The sequence below is a fragment of the Mobula birostris genome, chromosome 24 (assembly GCF_030028105.1).
Source record: "Mobula birostris isolate sMobBir1 chromosome 24, sMobBir1.hap1, whole genome shotgun sequence".
NCBI lineage: Eukaryota > Metazoa > Chordata > Chondrichthyes > Myliobatiformes > Myliobatidae > Mobula > Mobula birostris.
The window spans coordinates 23,655,595-23,674,899 of NC_092393.1; the positions used below are offsets into that span (position 1 = coordinate 23,655,595).

At 36.7% G+C, this 19,305-nt stretch overlaps 1 protein-coding gene across 4 annotated transcripts in view; it reads left to right on the plus strand.

Annotated features, from left to right (window-relative positions):
- The window catches only part of foxk2b (forkhead box K2b), a 117,263-nt gene that overhangs the window by 65,312 nt on the left and 32,646 nt on the right, over positions 1–19,305 (plus strand). The window contains exons 7-13 of one of the 4 annotated variants that reach the window (XR_011883012.1): positions 2,449–2,733; positions 3,823–4,026; positions 7,965–8,558; positions 12,280–12,717; positions 14,025–14,074; positions 15,528–15,651; positions 16,125–16,180. Coding sequence is in view for 1 of the 4 variants with exons in the window: in XM_072242117.1 (XP_072098218.1) it covers positions 2,449–2,733; positions 3,823–4,026; positions 7,965–8,161 (686 nt within the window). In the remaining 3 variants the exon portion in view is untranslated. Of the gene's footprint in view, positions 1–2,448; positions 2,734–3,822; positions 4,027–7,964; positions 9,271–12,279; positions 12,718–14,024; positions 14,075–15,527; positions 15,652–16,124; positions 16,181–19,305 lie in introns of those variants that run through there. The other 3 variants (XR_011883013.1, XR_011883014.1, XM_072242117.1) reach the window with 3 other exon arrangements.

Consider the following 19,305-nt stretch of genomic DNA (forward strand, 5'->3'; position numbering starts at 1 on the left):
TTCATGATTTCATTGATCTGTAGTTCTCTTTGTACCAGCAAAATCTTGTTCTTGAGTTGCTTTGAATATAGGTGCCTTTCACTTGAGTGGGATTTGTGCTGCACCACTGTTACTGATCAGTTCTGGACACTGGTGCTGCTTTTTGTCTGCTTGGTGATCTCAGCACTGTTGGTTGTTTATCTGTATACCAGAAATCTGTATAGTTGTCTTTCCAACTTGTAGAATTCAATTACTATTGATCACATGAATAATTCATTAATAGTACACTTCTTAAGGGGGATGCTTCACTTCATATGATTTTGTATTTTTTGCTGGTGGAGTGGTGGAAGGCGGATTTGGCCATGAACCCAATCTCATGGCTCTAAACATGCAATTACTACTTTTTCAGATTGGCAATTTGGCCAGTTAAGTCATTTTTATGTATCTTGTAAGACAGAGGAACTGAACAAAGAGAGTATGTGCAAAGGGGTAGATTTTTGGTGATAAGAATTAAAGCATTTAAAATATTTGTGCATGTCCATAATTAATTTCAAACTATATTATCTGAATAGTGATGATTGTTATATTACTTAAGTAGCATTTGGAAGTGGTGAAATTTTCAATAACTTGGTGAACCCTTGAGTTTGTTAGTGACACACTGTGTCATTAATTAAAAATCCAAATGCATAGAGCTTTTCAAAAAGGATGCAAAAGTATTTCACATTTCATATTTAATGAAAAATACACCTCCTCTCTTGGTACAGAGTGGAAAGCATACAAGGCCTTTGTTAGAGGAAGGATAATATATTAATCACCCACGCAGAAAAAGGTGAGCAAGGCTAAGTTAGATCAGTTAGAAAATACTTGAATGAAGCTGAAACTGAAATTTGCCAAAGAGTCACGATCTGCAGATTGTGGAATTAGTACCAACTGAACACATAACCACCGCAGAGGTGAATTTTGTCCCTCACCAATCATATTCCAGATCAATGGTTTTCAAACATTTGTGTACGGCGCAAAATCTTGGAGAAGCTCAGTTTTTCTGAGCCCCTTTAGCTTATAAACATGCTAGGCTGCCCAGTTTATTTTGGAAAATTTGATGCAATAATAACTTCCATGTTCGCAATCAAACTATTTATGTAAAGTTCTGAAAATCCTTTATATTGATAGGTAATATTTGAAGTCCCATTGGGATCCTACCATGGACCCCAGTTTGAAAACCTCTGATCTTGAGGGGAGAGGAGGGGAAATTAATTCAGAATGCTAATAAATCAAAAGTTCATATTATAGGAAAGGGAAAGACAAGTGCCTCCAGAACCTTGAATTGATAATACCTTTTCTCTTGTTGATGGTTGTTCTGTGGACTTTAAGGAGTTATACCTTTAAGAGCCTTTTAAACCCTTGTTTCTGCTGTCATAAATGAGATACAGTGGAGGACGAGGCAGTGGTCTTTCCTGTCATCAATATTTTTTAAATAGTGCTGTAAACTTTAATATTTATCTTAATATAAAACACACACATTGTCACAACTGGTCTTGTTGATAATCAAGCTGGTCAGTACTGCATAAAGCATTAGATTTCTAGTTTTGCTTGATATTATCCATATTACAATGCATTTCAAACTTTGCAGTTTACCAAATATAGGTTCACCAGGAGGTATCTTGTTGGCTCCAGATTTGATGTCTTTGAAAATAGCTGCAGTACTCAGATTCATCTTTGATATTGGCAAAATCATCTTTTCAAGCTAAGAAGAAACTTAAGCCTTATGAAAGCTAATCAAGCTGTAAGGGGAAAGATAACATGTTATGTATCTAATTTGTTCATTATTTTGTTTTACATCAATACTTTTAGTTCTTATATAAAAAAAAGGATTTGGTGAACTTAATAAAACTTGAGCGAATTGGGATATATGAAATCTGTGATTTACTTTCTCTTTTAAATGCAGAACCATAACCTCTAATCTTAGTGTATATCATTCGGACATTTTGTAATTTTTCAGCACCTTCTGAGACATGCAGTTGGATGTGCCTTTGCATAAGCATTGATGAAACTCTGGTTATACTGAAATTTCACTTTGGGGCAGAGTAAGATTGTCAAATGATGACGTTCTTTGAAGTTTATAACACGCCTATTTGCACTGGGTAAAATATTCCAGCTTTCATCAAAATGTTGAATATTAGTAAGAGGTGTGCTTAAACTAATTTGAGGATTATTTCAAAGGATGTCTTTTAAAACAAGATGTTTACCTAAGTACGTTTATGTGGTATTTTAGCCAAATTTATTATTTTGAGTAACATGGTGCTACCTGGAATGACCATTTCAAAAGAGATGTAATTTGTGGAAGTTGGAATTCTTGAAAGTATAGGAATTAGTTTCCATTTTTATTGCAATTTTGTATATTGTTACGTGATTTGAAATAAAAATGAATTCATAATAGAATTAATTGTATTCCCTTTTCCTAATTTGCAGGATCACCTATGTCAGCTCAGCCGGTTTTAATCACTGTGCAACGGCAAATTTCACAGTCTATGAAACCAGTTACGTATACGGTAGCCACCCCTGTTACATCAACATCCCAGCAGCCTATGCTGCAAACAGTTCATGTGGTTCATCAGATACCTGCTGTATCTGTTACAATGGCTAGTCTACCAGCAAACAGCTACACTGTAGCTAACCCGTCAGTTGTGACACAGGCAATGGTTAGCCAAGCCAAAATGGAATGCCCAGAAAATGGAGAACAAAAGGAAGTGAAAGGTAATGTGAGTTTGGACTTCCAGACACTACAGCTTGATGTCCTTAAATTATTAGTACTAGGACAAGATGAGCATCATCATCTGATGTAATGACTTGATAAACTTGCATAAGAATGTGTCGTAAATAATTAGGACAGGAAATGAAGATGTAGTGAAATGATTGTTAGTACAGAATGCAAGAAGGAGGGTTACATAACATTTAAAAGCTAAACAAAATTAAATTTGGTATAAAGTCTCGCCTCAGCATTACTTGAGCTGTCTAAAAAGTGTTCTCAACTCTTCTGCCATCTTCTCCAGTATTTGTAGTTGTAATGGTGAAACTTGCCCTACCCCTGTGGAATACATTGATAAAACACACTATTTTCATACATAGGCTTTTCAGAGTAGAAGCCAAAATGGATCAAGGAATACAGCTACAGTTATTAACAATAAATATAAAACTAATATTTTATGATTGCATGTGCTGTGGTGCAATTTTCAATATGCACTGCACTCCATGCATTTGAGCTGTTCAATTAAGATGCATCCAAGCTTGCTGTAAAGTGTAATTTCAGAACCCATTGATTAAACCATTTGACAGGTGAGATTCTTGAGCCAGGCAGTACTTACTGAAGTTTAGTGATGTCAGTGTTCTCTGTTGCAAGATCATTTGTAAAAATAATTAAAGAACCTTGGAATCACTTCCAGTGTTGATGAATTAATTCTTTTAACATTTTTATAACTGGTATTTTTAATTCCCTTTTGATGAAGAGAAATGTATTCTGGTGACACATTTTTGAAAGCTTTTTGGGAAACTAGATGGAAAACAAATTCCATTATCCAGTCCAAGGATCCATTTGACAGGTCTTGATTGTTTGTAACGTTACAAGTCAATGTTAGGATTGGCTCTATTAATATAAGGTGGTTATAAACTCCACCTTACCATATCTTGTTGTTGGCGTCCAACATGATTGTTTGTAAACCATAAAAACACCTTTTTCATAATTTCAATGCAAAAACAAAAGCTGTTTGATCTGAATATATCTTAATTTGAAAAATTGAAATTGTCCGTCAGACTTCATTTATTCATACTTTTACTTCTGTTTCACAGTCAAAGTGGAGCCTGTTTCAGCAATTACACCAATAGGCACTGCCAATCGCTTCATTCAGACTTCGCAAGGTACACCCATACAGACAGTTACTATACTACAGCAGGCTCCTCTGGGCCAGCACCAGTTACCCCTTAAACCAATTGCACAGAATGGAACACATGTAGTACCCATCTCTTCGGTAACACATGGACAAGCTAATACTGGTAAAACTTTTTTTATTCTTTCTTGGCAAGGTTAAATGAGAGCAAATGTTTCAATATTTGTTTTAATTGTGAATGTAAGTACTTATGGTTTGTCATTTTTACCAATACACTCTCTCCTACCCAACACTTCTCTACCCCAGTCACTGAATATGAATATTCCTTAATTCAGGAATAATCCAGAATAGATTGTTGCCTCCCATCTATGCTTCATTAGATTTATATAAGCATCTGAGATGTTTTTTGCCTTCTTTCAAATAATTTAATTGAAGCCATCCTTTATTTCCTGCCTTTGTCCTTAACGAAATCCTTTGATCTGGGTTCAAGTTCACTTGCAGTATTTCAGTACCTGGCTTCAATGGGCTTTGTTGAAACCAGTGCCAGAACTATTGTATGTAAGAAAATTGGCTTACCTTGGGGGAGCATTGAGCTGTATCTTGTTCTATACTCCTCTAATGTGTACATGCATTAGTTGATGGGGATTCCTACCTGAACTTGACTCATCTCATAGATACTGAAACTAAATATACCACATCAATTCATCAGCTGTGATAATTAACTCAACAGAGCATGAGACAGGGTCACCTGTATTAGGTCAGTTTGAAAGAAGAAATTCAGTCTTATAGAAAAATGTGCTGTGGACTTGGAAGCAGTTATTTTGTGTACTTATCATGGAGAGAGATGGTCACTGAACAAAAACATGAAATGGCAGTAAATGAAAACCAAAAATGCTGGAGATAATCATCAGGCAAAACAGGTTATGGGTGAGAGAAACAGGTACCATTTCAAGTCAGTGACCTGGGAAAAGAGAAATCCAACGAATTAGGTTGCAAGAGAGTGGTGAGGAGAATAGAAGAAATGTCTTTGATAAGCTGGAGACCAGGAGAGACTGAATGATACAGAAGGTGGTGCTGGCTGAGACACCTTGGTGAATGCATGTTAATCGTAGCTGACCTAACAAGAGATGTAAATAGAAAATAAGAACTGTGGAAGTATGCATTTGTGCTGCAATAAAGAGAATGCAGGAAACTGGCAGGTCTGATAGCTGTGGGGAAAGGAAAAGCTTGATTTATATAAAATGGAATACATCTTCTCAGAGAGGAATAAGAGCCAAAGAGAGGATGGCAAAGGAAATAACATAGCAAAGCAACTGGAAATTAGGGTTCTGCTGAGAAGTAAACAATCTGGATTTGTTTCCTTCTGGTTGTAGAAGAGACCAGACCAGAACATTGAATACAGTATGCTCATTTGGAAGAGAATTGCTGCTTCAGCTTGGAAAGTGTTCGGGAACCAGGATGGTGAGAGGGGAATGGGTTGAAGGGTGGATGTTGCATTGAAAGTGTTTCTGTATATGAAAGAATAAGCCAGTGAGTTACTGAAGGAATGGTTCCTTCAGAATACTGGAAAGGGAGGGTTAGTTCTGAGTGATGGTGGAAATTGCACCAGTGAATGTAAGTAGTGGACTATGAGTAGAAGTTTCAGGAGCCCAATTGGTTATGATGGAAAGGAAACCATCTTGGTGTGGAAAATATTATCTGCATTGAAGTAATAGATTTGAAAATATCTATCTAATAATTATGTGTTATCAAACCAAATTTTGAAATGGGCAGAAGGGAAGATAATCTCATCAAGGGATATAAAACTAAGAGGCTTAGCTAGAGGAAATATGAAGGACTTGTTTTCTTTTGGAGATTAATGCTTGTCACCAGATTAAAATGGTGGAAAGGTTAAAGGGTAGTTTAGGGGACACAGACTTGCCCATAGTGGTGTGTCTGAAGCTCCATGGTTCTGTTGAGTCATGAGCCAACTGTAGGGATCCCGCTGGGTTAATTCTCAATGGCAGGGATAAATGTCACAAACTACTGCACAAATGGGTAAGAGTGTATCGTTTTCAAACTGTAAGGAAAATTGTGCACCTAGAAGTTGCAGTCAGCAGCAATACCCATCACCTCAAGAAAAATAAAACTGCAAATGTGAAAATCTGCTACTGGAGGTTTGCTGGCTGAAAGCATTTCCATCAGCGGTGATGTGAACCAGCAGCATCTATATGAAATATTTATCATGAGGGAGTGGATTGTGCAGGTAACAGGTTCTTGAGTTGTAGCATAACGATTATTCATCAGTATGACTTCTGTATAAAGCAGAAATGTGATTCCATCTGGACAGCTTTATTTTGGCTGACAAACATGATGAAATAACTTGCCATTTTATTTGTTTCTGGTGGTATTTATTGAAAAGCCAAATATTGACCAGGGCATCGGGAGAATTCCCGTTTTAAATTTTGCTGTGAGATCTTTAGTATATACAATGAACTACAGATGTGGCCCCTTGACCCCATAGTAATGCTGTCTCATTTGGCTGTATTCATGTATAGTTAAATGACAATTAAACTTAAATTGAATTGAATTATTGACAAGGTTGAAAACTGTTTTGAAAATACTTCCCAGAGGAGTTGAATATGAGGATAAGGGGCTTCATTCAGTGCTAACTTCATCCACTGAATTTTCGTCAAACATTTACATAATGTCTACAGTACATGCAATATAATTTTAGATGTTGTAAAAGATCTCAATTGTTTTCTTAAATAGGTGAGCAGTATGGCAATCTCAACCTTTTTTTTAAAATATGGTACAACACAAATGAATTGTGAATGTTTATGTGGAATTCCCTTGGTGCACACGTTGTTAATTGATATGAGAAGTAGTCTGGTAGTTTCTGATAGTAAAGTAGTTTCATTAGCTAAAATATTATCAGAGTGTTTGACCTTGATAACAGAAGAGAATAGTTTGAGCCATTTCTTAGCTTAATTATTAATTCTAATGATAAATATTTTGTCACATAAATGGATCAAGTACCGTTGAACATGTTTTACAAGCTTTTTGTGGAGAGATGAGTCTGTATTGTTTTTTGATACTAAGGCTCTAAACTGCAATCAAAAGCAAATTAGCTGGTGGTTTACAAAGATCAGTCATATTGTCAAGGTACTCATAGTAGGAAGACTTGCATTAATGCTTCTTGAGCATTGAGAAAGATGAATCAAACTGCTACTGAAGAACATTACATTTCACTTTTCAATTAGGAGCAAGTCAGCCATGCTGCTCATTTGCACTCTTCTGTATTTTTCTATTCAATTATCGAGAACCACCTAGATGAAGCTGCCAATCAAATTGAGTCTATTTACATCTGTGTGTGTGTGTGTGTGTGTGTATGTATATTATCAATTGTGTAAAGTTGTTATAAAAGAACATCAGTATTTCAATTGGTTTCTTGCAATTTTCCCAATTCCTCCTCTTCCACTAGTTACTAGTATCTGCTAATAACTTCTGTAATGCAGTTAATTGTTCCATTTGTTGACAATTCACAGTCATATCTTTGCTTAAGTTGGTTCACTTGGGCTGCCATTTCCTGCTGCCAGACTGGATACAAGGCTTTAGTTTTTCTAATTGAAACTTGCTAGAATAACAGTTTGCTCCATATGTTTACATGAGAATACAAGATGCTTAATTATGTTTACATGAAAATATTTCACAAAGCTTGTGCCTGAAGGTCTAATGTTTTGCAGTTTTCTGTTCTTGCCTGTTATTGCAGAAAGTTTCCCAAGACTAATTGAAGCTTGACTTACTACATTGACTGTATATGACTGTACATGGGACCAGTCAAAGCCTGAAAGAAATAAATCAATCTATTGTGGCCTTCATTAAAATTAGATCTATTTGAATTTATTATTTTCAAAATCTGCTTTAATGTTTTCTGCATTGCAATTTAATATTAAGCGTTGATATTAACTAAATCAGTGCATGAAATTGAGCTGTAACATTGAATCAAACGTTTTAAATTGTAGGACTATATAAATTAATGTTAATAAAACTGTTAAGACATATTTTGTAGGCCTATATAGTGAGTCAACCCTGTAAATATCTGTACTGTTCTGTTTCTTCCAGCTGCTGCAAGCCCATTGCACATGTTGGCAACTCATGCATCTGCCTCAGCATCCCTTCCTACAAAGCGCCAAAATGGAGATCAAGGAGAGCAGCCAGAGATTAAACGTATCAAAACAGAAGATGGAGAAAGTATACTGGTTGCTGTCAAAGTGGAAGCCCCAACTGTGGCTGCAGGTGTACAGAGCAGCCAGAACTAAAGATTAGGGGATGGAACGCAGCTAACCTTTTATCAATTGCAAGGTGCCAAAAGGACAAGCCTAACTCAATATCTAGAACTCCAGCATGTGTTGACTCGTTGGGGGGTATGGGGCCCTGTATGAGCGACTGTGAACTGCAGCACTGAGAAATGGGAAGCCTTAAAACACAATAAGTTAAAGAAACTGAACAAATTTACAAAGTAACACCCCTCATGAGAGGCTGTTCCTCCTGCTCAACTACCTCAGTGCTCACTGGGAAAGGAAGAGATGGAGAGGGCCTCAGCTAGCCACACATCTGACACTTACGGACTTGAGCACACCAGTGTGACGGCAGCATGGCGAGTGCTTTAAAGAACACCAATAACACAAGATTGTATGTTACATAAAGGGAACAAAGGTGTGGACCCATTTCCTACATCTGGCAGCTAGCCTTTAATGACCTACCTAATGCAGTTGTTAGTAAATATGCAGTATTTTGTTCATATGTGGAATTAGGATATTTTTGGGTGTTTTTCATTCTGTAGATGAAAATGGGGTCACTATCATTTCAGATCACTCCATTTTATATTTCAGAGTTTTGGAACTACAACTGTTTTCGTACGTAAATTTGATTTTATGTTCAGTGAAATTGAATGTAGTTATGTTTTTTTAATACCCAATGGAGTGGTTAAAAGTTTACTTCAGTTTTGTTTGAATCCAGATAAAGCTAATTTACACTTGCAGATTTTCATATTTTAACAAATTCCTCATGAATTTAATCACTTTTTATTAATATCTAGTGAGCAAATGCTTCGGGTTTGCATGTGTTGGGCAAGAAGACAATGTAACTGAGCCGTTACCAGACCTAAATGAACATCTGTTAATTTGACCAGTGCTGCACTTAACTACTGCTTATTTGCTTTATTCGCTTATTTGTTACTTTGTGTTGACGTTGACTATTCCTGGCTTGGTTTTGCAGGCTATATTTCAAACTAAAAGAAGATAAAACACATTGCTGCAAATTGTTTATTTAAGAGATGGGGAGAAGACTTGCATATCTATTCTGGGCTATTGGAACTTAATAACTGTTACTAAAAGTCAAACTTAAGAATAAAAACATTTAAATATGATGTCCATGTACTGAGGAATACACATACTCAAAGTGGTAATGTGAAAAAAAAGTTACATATACGCACACACAACAATTATCCATAAGTTGGCTGAGCTGCTCGTGTCAAGAAAGTAATGTCCCTGGTGTTCTGAATTAGGTGACTTCAGCTATAATGGGTTTCAGCTTTTTTTTTTTGCCCTGTAAAATCCAGGAATGAGGTGAAGCTCATTTCTGATGTCTCAAAGTTAAGTAACCATTCAAAGTTCATGGTTATTTGGGTGAGCAAAATACTTTATACTAAACAAAAGTTGTGACTCAGTAGTGTAAATTTGTCATCATTATGATTTAAAAATTCTAATATAAGCCAGGATTGAAATATAATTAAACTTCAAAATGAAACAGAATATTGCATTAAAGTTTGCACCTTTAATTTCCAATCTCTACTCATTAGTTTTGGGCCAAGTGCTTGCAGTATATAATGATGAGCGTGAATGGAAAAGAAAACTACCCAAGCCAAGCTACTTGCCCTGCTTTCTATTTGTCCTAAGGAAAACAAAGTTGAATCATTTGGCCAGTGACTGTCATGGATTGGAAAGACCCTTCAACTCAGAGGCAACCAAATCAAACATGTTGGTTAGATGTACTATAAAAAGAGTGGAAAGTTATCTATTTTTTCCATTAGATTGATGAACGGTCTAAATTCAAGCTAGTTGTTTCACAATATACACGGTTTTAAAAATATTAACTCACTAAGTCTGGACTAGTACAGAACTACAGCAACTTTTGCCCTCTTTTGCCAAAATAAGTTATTTTGCTGGGACCTGAAGCAATCCCACAAATAATAAGATCAGGGTTTAAAACTATTATCTTAGTTACACCACTCAGGCTTTTTTTAATAGTCCTCTTCCAAAAAAATTGTGCCATTAACAGATTTTTATCTAAAATTACTTCAAAGCTATGGAAGTATTTGGTTGCATGCCACTAATCTGCAATTAAGTATCTTTCATTCATTTTAACAAAGGCAAAAGCAAAAGGTATCTTCCCTTGCTGAGTGATCCTGTAACTTGCCATATCTTTTAGAGCAAAATGGAAAAAGTTGCCTGTTACCATTACAACTGAGTTTTATAAACTGCACAGACTTTAAGAAGCAAGTATATTACAATATTTAAGTGATTAGTCTGTTGCTGAATGTTATAGTGCAGAAGTGAGAATTAACTTCAGTTCAATCTTCTATATTGGAAAACATAAACCATCTTGTTGCTGCTGTGCAAATGTATTATGTACATGAGGGCTGTGAGAAGGACTTTACAAAAACAAATTTGTGTGGTAGGCCTCATTGCTACCATAGATTAAAGGTTCATAACTAATAAGAACAAATAAAGATTTGATTGGAAAGTACAAATGTCAGTTGAAATCCAGCAGTATTTCAAATTCTAACAATTTATATTGGAAGCATAGGAAAAATGTGTGGAATGACATTTTCTGCTGCTATAACATTGTAAAGGTGAGTGTGTATTCCTTTATACTGCAACGCACAGGTTCACTGTAATCATCTGTCCCATTTCTCATGTGTCTTTAAAACTAATTTGATCTTTGTAGGAATCTGGATTTGAAAATTAGATAATCAAATTACACCTATATTTCCAGGATTTCATCTGCAGCTCTTACAAATAATGTGTTTCATCTTCCCTTTCTTTCTTTGTTACCTCCACCAAGCACACCTATCATTCCATACTTTATCAGGTCAGATCTATGTTGGTCTACACACAAATGTAAGAGTATGCAAGTTAATTCTAGACTTGTGTAGTACAACCCACTTCAGTCTTCAAGAGATAAGTTCATAGTTTTCCTCCTTGTGCTTGGGTGTCTAGATCTTTTTACTGCCTCCCCTAACACAGTCAAAATCCTGAGTTTAGTGCATAATCCATCATGGCTCTTAAAGCTGGAGATAATTTTAAATCATATTTTATAATTGGAGCCAGCAAAACATGACTTTATCCTTCCAGCATGAGTTTATTGCAAGATTTATAACAGTTTCATTTCTTAAATTATTTTGAGTCTATTCAACTGGTATCCATTTTTTGGTTAAAATATATATTTATGCAATCCAATATATAGAGAACGCTTTAATATTTTGGTATGTATAAGAACACTTATTCTACAGGATCTTTTGAATATGCGTGGAAATGGTGACCATCCAAGCAGTGTGCTGACTGGTAGGTAACTTGATGTTTATGGAGATGTTATTTTGTACAGGAGAGTGTGATTTGGTATGTGGCTCGAGATATTTGCACATTTACTTTGACTTGCTCCACTTTGAAATTTTGTTGCCGTTCTAAAATGTTCGGACTTGTTATTCTTGACAGAAGGAGGATTAAGGAATGAATAGTCTGGAAGCGTTCTTAACACAACTGTATGGTTGCACATTGTTTACTTCCAATCATATAAGAATTTGTTAAATGAAATTAAGGCATTTGTGAATGTGGAGTAGAACATTGAGGCTGAATGATAGAATGGAATCAAGGCTATTCACCCATTGTCTGGATCTGAATCTGGCTTAGACTACGTAAAGTTCCAACGTAATTAGTGAAAGGGAGTTGTGATCTTCCTGAAGAATGTAAACCCCAGAGGACAATTCAAAAGTTGCCACAAGATATAAATTATTTAAATATAAAAAAAGAAATTTTGATATTTGATGCTGAAGACCTATTTTGCAATGGAAATACTATAGAAGTTCTACTTTATTCGTAACTTGGTTTGTTCCTGACAGCTAAATCCTAATATCAACAGACACCCTAAGGTATTTATTCTTTGGTGTATACATCCTAGAGTATATGATTATTAAATATGTGGATCATGTTTTATGAAGTAGTTGCTTATTTACCTCTGCAACTGAAGGTTTTGTTTATTAGTACTGGGAATTGATGTTTTCTAAAAGACTTTAGTGTCCGATGGAATAAGCAGTGTAAATTATGCTGTGGAATTAAACACTGGACACTTCTCCACTTGACTTATCCTCACCTTTCAGACTAGAGGCTCTAAGTTGGGGCATATGGACCTACAATTGGATATTCACATGAAGCTCTCATAGATGTGCGAGGGTTCTTCTGGTTTGTTGAGAAGTCATCGTTGAGATCAAGAATTTAATCCCTGAAGTACCTCAAACCATGGTAATTCTCAAGAGTTGCTAGAGACTCCAGGTGAAATCCTTAAGACTCTTGGATATGAAAATATTGTTCATGTGCTGATGCTGCTTTTATAACTTGAAAGATGTGACAATACATCTGAATATGCTTTTTTCAACTGGAATATACAAGAGGCTTTAACAAGACTTTGGGTCTCATTCGATTCCTCCCAAAATAAGGGCCAAATCTGATCTAAGCACTTACTCTGGTAATAGCTGCAAGTGATTTCACTTCAATGACTTACTTTTGGGAAACTACATTTTCTCAACAGTAAATAAAAGGTAAATACTAATGCATGATGAAAATGTTTATTTTTAAAAAAGCCAAATTGTGCATTTTCCATTATTCAGCAGTGGGCTGACACAGATATTACCACTAAAAATGAATGTATTTTGTTTCTTTTGGAGTTTTTGACTTGGAGCTAACTCCAGTCAACTTATTGAATATATAAAACATAAAATTTCAGTATGATAATGAACAATTAGAAACAGAACTCGATCTTTGATGCAGGGACATGGAAGAATTAGCTGATCATCTTAACTTAAGTGGTTACAGTTACTCAAATCTGTCAAGAATCTGTGGATTAATTTTTGCTGGTAGCCCACCAGTTAACATTTTGTGTAGTTTTTAGGTTGGTGCATTTGAAATGTATTGATTTAATGACTATTAGATCCATTTAAAACCCCTAGGAAAGGTTAAGCCTTTCAAATCAACTTTCTGATGCAAATGGATTTTATACATGAGAGAAATGGAAAGCAATTCAAGCAATGATCAAGCAATGATCTGGCACAAAGGTGGTGTACCAGTTGGTGTATGTTGCCTGTTGCAGAACTAACTTGCATGATTATGTTTTTCATTTCATATCAGTTTGCAAGGAATTGTATGCTGGTTTGCACTATTCTACCTTTCTTGGGCTAGTTTGAGTCATTGAATAACAGACACAGCCATTTAGTCTATTTTTAATCTTAATTTAAATTTTGTATTAGATTATTCACAGAGGGGAAGATTGTAGGTATCTGCAGTTATTCCAATTTTATATACTTCTTAATCAGTCAATTGTTCATTCATTGATTTAATCATTATACTTGCTAGTTTGGGTGCAAATACTTCGGATTAGTGTGATGGGCTGACCGATCCATTAAAAAAAACTGTTTCTTTACAAATGATTATAGATGTAAATGTTGAGCTGGCTTATACAAAGTTTAGTGTCTGGCAGCCATGATAACTGTTCTGTCTGTCTTGACCCCAGAAGCCTCAAAGCTTTGTGAGTATTGAATGGATATTCTCAAGAAAACTCCCTCACACAGACAGAATAATCACTGGAATTTTACAGTGATGTTACCTGATGGTGAGTAAAGGAGACAGCATCAATATCAGAAATTACATCTGTCCAGCAAACCTTTAAGAGCACTTCTCCTCTCCACCCCCTCCCATCCAGTCCTATTTCCAGAATGAAGCAAAACTAATAACTTGGAAGAGTCATATTCTTGTGAACAGGTTTAAGAAATGATCAAGAGCTGCTACTCTTTGCATGAAGATTTCTTCTTAATTGAGATTGTAGTTCATGTGCTGCATCTTATTTTCCCAGGGGATGTGCCCAACACTGACAAGACCATTTATTTCAAAAGGCCCTTGGAGGTGAGCTGGCCTTTGAGTGCCATAACCATATATTTAGGCTATGACAGGACTTCAGCCCAGCAATAATCACAGAATGGCAGAATATGCTCGTGTCAAGTTAATGTATGGCTCTGAATGCTTTTGAGATGGTGATAGTCCCATTATACTAGACCAAAGTCCTGTTACTATTTTGCTGATTTCTTAAGAGAATGAGTTAATGAAATGCAGTCAGTAAACATTGGTCATGGCAAGCTGGCCAAGTGTCTGTTGTGGTATGCACTTCTAGGAAAGTGTAGAGTAATCCTCCACTCTCTCGACTGATACCTTCTAGATCATGAAAGTTTTTAGGCAGTTGGGGGATGAGTTGCACAGAATACAAATTTCTGACTGCTTTTTACATGACCAACTGAGTTCAGTTTCAAGTCATCTTTATCCCTGAGGGTTTTGATGGTGGGGAAGACAGTAATGATTACGCTGTTGAATGCTGTGCAAGTCTTGTTGCATGTGTTACATACTGCTTCACTATTTGAGGAATTGCAAATGGAGTTGGTGACTTCCAGACACCTGCAAATGGAAGATTGTTGGTAATGCATGTGATAGTTCAGAATTGAGATGATTTTGCTCTAACAATCTCAGACATTATTTGTTACGATTCGAGCCAATGAAATGCTTTCTCCTTGTTTTCTCATGGACCAGTTTTCTTAGGATAGCTTCGGTCTCACATGATGATGTCAAGGGCAATTGCCCTTAATTCAGCTCAGGAATTTTCATGTGTTCATGTTTGGGCCAAGTCAATAATGAGATCTGGAATTTAGCAGCCCTGATAGAACCCAAACAGCAAGCTATAAACGAATAAAGTATCCCTCAAAAACCACCTAATAAATGCTTTCCTTACTTGCTGAAGATTGAGCAATGACTGGGTCGATTATATTTATCCTCCTTTTGTGGATGAAAGTGCACAAATTGTTTTCTACTTTGTATAAGTGCCAGTGCTGGATGAAATTAATGTGGCTCAAAGCACATTTGTATTTGGAACCAACATCATAAGCAATGCAGCCAGGATGTTGGGATCCATAATCTTGTTGCTTTGGGTGCCCAATGACATTTTCACTATCACATGGAGTAAATCAAACCAGACACTGCAGTAATTGGTGGGGACATTTGTAAACCCTCCCATTATCAGTGGTTTAATTCAAATCTGGATGTGACTAGACTGAAGGGTATTAATGTTATTTAGAGGATCACTTAACTCATCTAGCGATATTCTTTAAATGTTTAGCCTGTTATTTTCCTAATGTATTTGACAGTTATCAATAAGCCAAGATTGGTTTGTATAGTAACAAAGGACTCCAGAGGACCTGTTCCTGTGTTGTTCTGCTCTATGCCAGTGTGAATATAGGACTGTGTTAATCACAATTATGTGTCCTTTACTTGAGCAATCATCCAGTAATTATTTAATTTTCTAACTTTTCAGCTGCCTTTAGATCTTGAAGTAAGGATCCCCCTGTGAAGAGTAGACCCTTGACTAACAAGTCAACATGTCACCGAGATGATTTGCACATGACATTTTGATCTTCTAAACGTGCCACCTATTACAGGTAATCTAAATTTCCCATTTTAAGTATTTTGTTTTGCAAAGTGAATCAAAATGTTCTTTTTTTCCAAAATGTTTTTGAAGAGTGTTCCCTTATTTAAAAGGTTTAGGGGTAGAATCAACTGGAATAGGGTGGTGGGGTATCTGGGCAACTGGGGAAAATGTGGAAGAAACCCTTTGTTTCATTCATTCTTATTACCCTTTGGCGTTCTGTGGAACATTGATTCAAGGACAATCTAATTGCTTATGGTATAATACAATCTATTGCAATTGAGCATTGCAACATTGAGTTAATCTGTTCTGTAGGTTATGACAGGAGAGTGCCCCTTTCAAACAACTGATGAGTAAATTGGCAGGTATGAGCAAAGGCAGGTGAATGGTCAATTAGCCTGGCTGAATGGCCTCTTACCTATTTAATAGCTTTAAAGGCATAAGTATTGTTTTGTGGAATTCAATGTATTTCTCTTTATATCACAGGTTGTCATCACTTATGAGGTAATAACTGAATTTCTCCAACAAGACTGTGTTTTGAGGTGCATTTTTTTACATGTCCTTAACATTGATGTTGATGTCTTTGGCTCTGAGAAAGAGCAGTTTGATTTTGTTCATTTTATACTGCCTGCAAGCTTTATTGATAATTTAAATCTTTCAATCATAAGAAAACATTTGTATATTTTTTGATGCAGCATGCAGTGAACTGTACAGTAAGGTAGGGCAGAAAAAGCCACAACCCTCTGTAAGCTAGCTATTTTACTCCCCAAGCACAAATTAGCATAGCAGTTCTTGTAAAGCTATTTTAGCACCAGCAGCCTAGGTTCAATTTCCACTGTTGTCTATAAGAAGTTTGTACATTCTTCCTGTGACTGTGTTGGGTTTCCACTGGGTCCTCTGATTGCCTCCCACATCCCAAATATGTACGGGTTAGTAGGTTGTAAATGTCCTGTGATTAGGCTAGGGTTAAAGCTATGTTGCAGGGAGGAGCAGTTGGTTGTGCCAGCAGAAGCTATTCCACGCTGTATCTGTCAGAGGAAGATATTTTATTATTGATATTGTGTAGAGTAATAGAAGCAGATACAATGTTTAAAAGGCATTTGGACTCTACATGGATGGGAAGATTTATGTGGGCCAAATATGGGCAAATGGGACAGCTGAGGCAACACCTTGATCAATTTGCACGAGTTGGGCTAAAAAGCATATTTCTCATTGGGGTTTGGTTTTAAACAGGTAAAATGTTGTGAACTGAATCCTATATGTATTAGCTGTTGGACAGTTTGCTGAACTTGCAGTCAAGCCCTAAGAAGTGCATTGAGTAAGCAAAACAACATTATCTAAAGTATTAAATAGAAGAATGCCCAAAAATAGCATGGAGCTAAAGCTTCAATGATAATGCAACTATTACATCACAGTGAGCAGAAATAGTATGATTAATGCTAAATATGCTTTGCCATATTTCTTCTCATGTAGAAAATTGCATATTGGTGCATAACCAAGAAGGATGATGCTGAGTCACATAAGAAGGGTAGTCAAGACCGCAGTCTTTTAGTTTTGAGGGGATCTGTAAGAGACAGCCCCAAACTGCTCTCAGTTGTGTAATGAAGGGAAGGCCAAATGAGAGGCTTGGGGGCTGGTGACTAGAGATTGAAGGACTGTAGAAGTTAGGAAATAAGAGTTGAAATTGAAAGGATTTTCAACATAAGACACTAGATTTTAAATGTATTGAGGGTTTTGAGTGCTGAGAGCTAGGCCATAAGCACTGTACAGCCACTGAATATTGGGAGCAGAGCTCTGAATCAGCTTAAGCCATCTACATATTCTGACTTCAGTCCCATCTGCACTACTTCTAAATACTAGCATCTCATTAGGATTTGGTTCCTTTGCCTCCACTTTGAAGCTTTGATGATTTAATAAGTTTCAGGTCAGAAACTATCAGATTGAAGTTCATACTAATCTATTTTATGCAATCTATCCTTGAATTATCCATTGAATCTCTATCAGTTTTTAAATCTTCAAGTCCTTTTGCTCTTCCTAGTCTTCCACGATTAACTGGTTGTCTGGCTTGGATCCAAAGTGGATAATCCTGCATTTGCTCTATTAAACATTGTAGCTGATTTTAGATTATGAAGACACGTAGTGCTGTTTTATTGTCATTTAGTAATGCATGCATTAAGAAATGATACATCATTTCCTCCAGTGTGATATCACAAAACAGAGGACAGACCGAAACTGATAAAACCACATAATTATAACATATAGTTATAAACAGTGCAACAATACCATAACTTGATGGAAGAAGTCCATGAGCACAGTAAAGCTCAAAGTTTCTCAAATGTCCCACATCTCACCCAGACAGGAGAAGGAAGAAAAGCTCCCTGTCAAACCTGACCACGGTCCGACTCTGAGTCATCTGAAAACTTCGAGCTCTGAGCAGCTCTCCGACACCAAGTACTGAGCGCCATCTCTGTCCGAACGATTCGACCTCCTTCCCGGTCGCCAAAAGCAGGCAATGCTGGGGATTTTGAGGACTACCCTCCGAAAGATTCCCGACAACACAGTAACGACAGCAGCGAACAGCCGTTTCAGAAATTTTTCCAGATGTTCCTCTGTGCTTTCACGTCCATTCCCCACCAAATCAGAATTGTCCACGGCCCCTATTTAACAGATACGATATAATTTTTCACCGGAGGGCTGGGCACACGCAAGCGTGCCATCTTCTCAGTTTTCTGCCAAATAGATCAATTTCATAGTCATACAGCTTGGAAACAGGCTCTTTGTCCCAACTCATCCATGCTGACCATGATGCCCTCTGAGCTGGTCCCATTTGCCCATGTTTGGCCATATACCTCTAAACCTTTCCCATCCATAAATGTCTTAAATGTTATAGTACCTGTCTCTACTACTTTATCTGGCAGCTTGTTTTGTATATGCATTGTCCCCTGTACAAAAGTTGTCCCACAAGACACTTTGAAATGTGTTCCTTCTCGCTTTAAACCTGTGTTCTCTAGTTTTTGGTTCTGTTTCTCTTGGGGGTGGGGGAGGGGGGAAGAAATGCTGTGCATTCAGCCTATCTGTGCCTCGCATGATCCCCACCCCCCCCACTCAGGTCTCCTACATTCAAAGAAATGAAGTCCTTGCTTGTCCAACCTCTCATAACTCAGGCCCTTGAGTCCTGGAAATATTAAATCTTCCTTGCACTCTCTCCAGTTTCTATAACAAGGTGATCAAAACTGTACATAATGCTCTTGAATGCAGTCTCCCCAACATCTTGTACAACTGCAACATAATCTCCAAACTCCTATACTTACTGGCCTGATCGAAGGCTAGCATTTGCCTCTAGTATTTTTGTGAACCATGTACTTTCTTTTCCACAACACTCCCCACTTACCATCATTTACTGTACATGTCCTATCTTGATTAGTCTTCCCAAAATAAAACACCTTGTACTTATCTGAACTGTAATCCATTTTCCAATCCTTAGCCCACTTAGCTGGTTAATCAAAATTCCTCTGTAATTTTGATAAATTTTTTAATCACCTACGATACCACTGATTTTAGTCCCCTTAACTTTGCTAACTGTGTCTTGTACGTTCTCATACAAATCATTTATATGAACGATGAACAAAGTTCCCAGTACCTATCCTTGTGGTATACTATTAGTCTT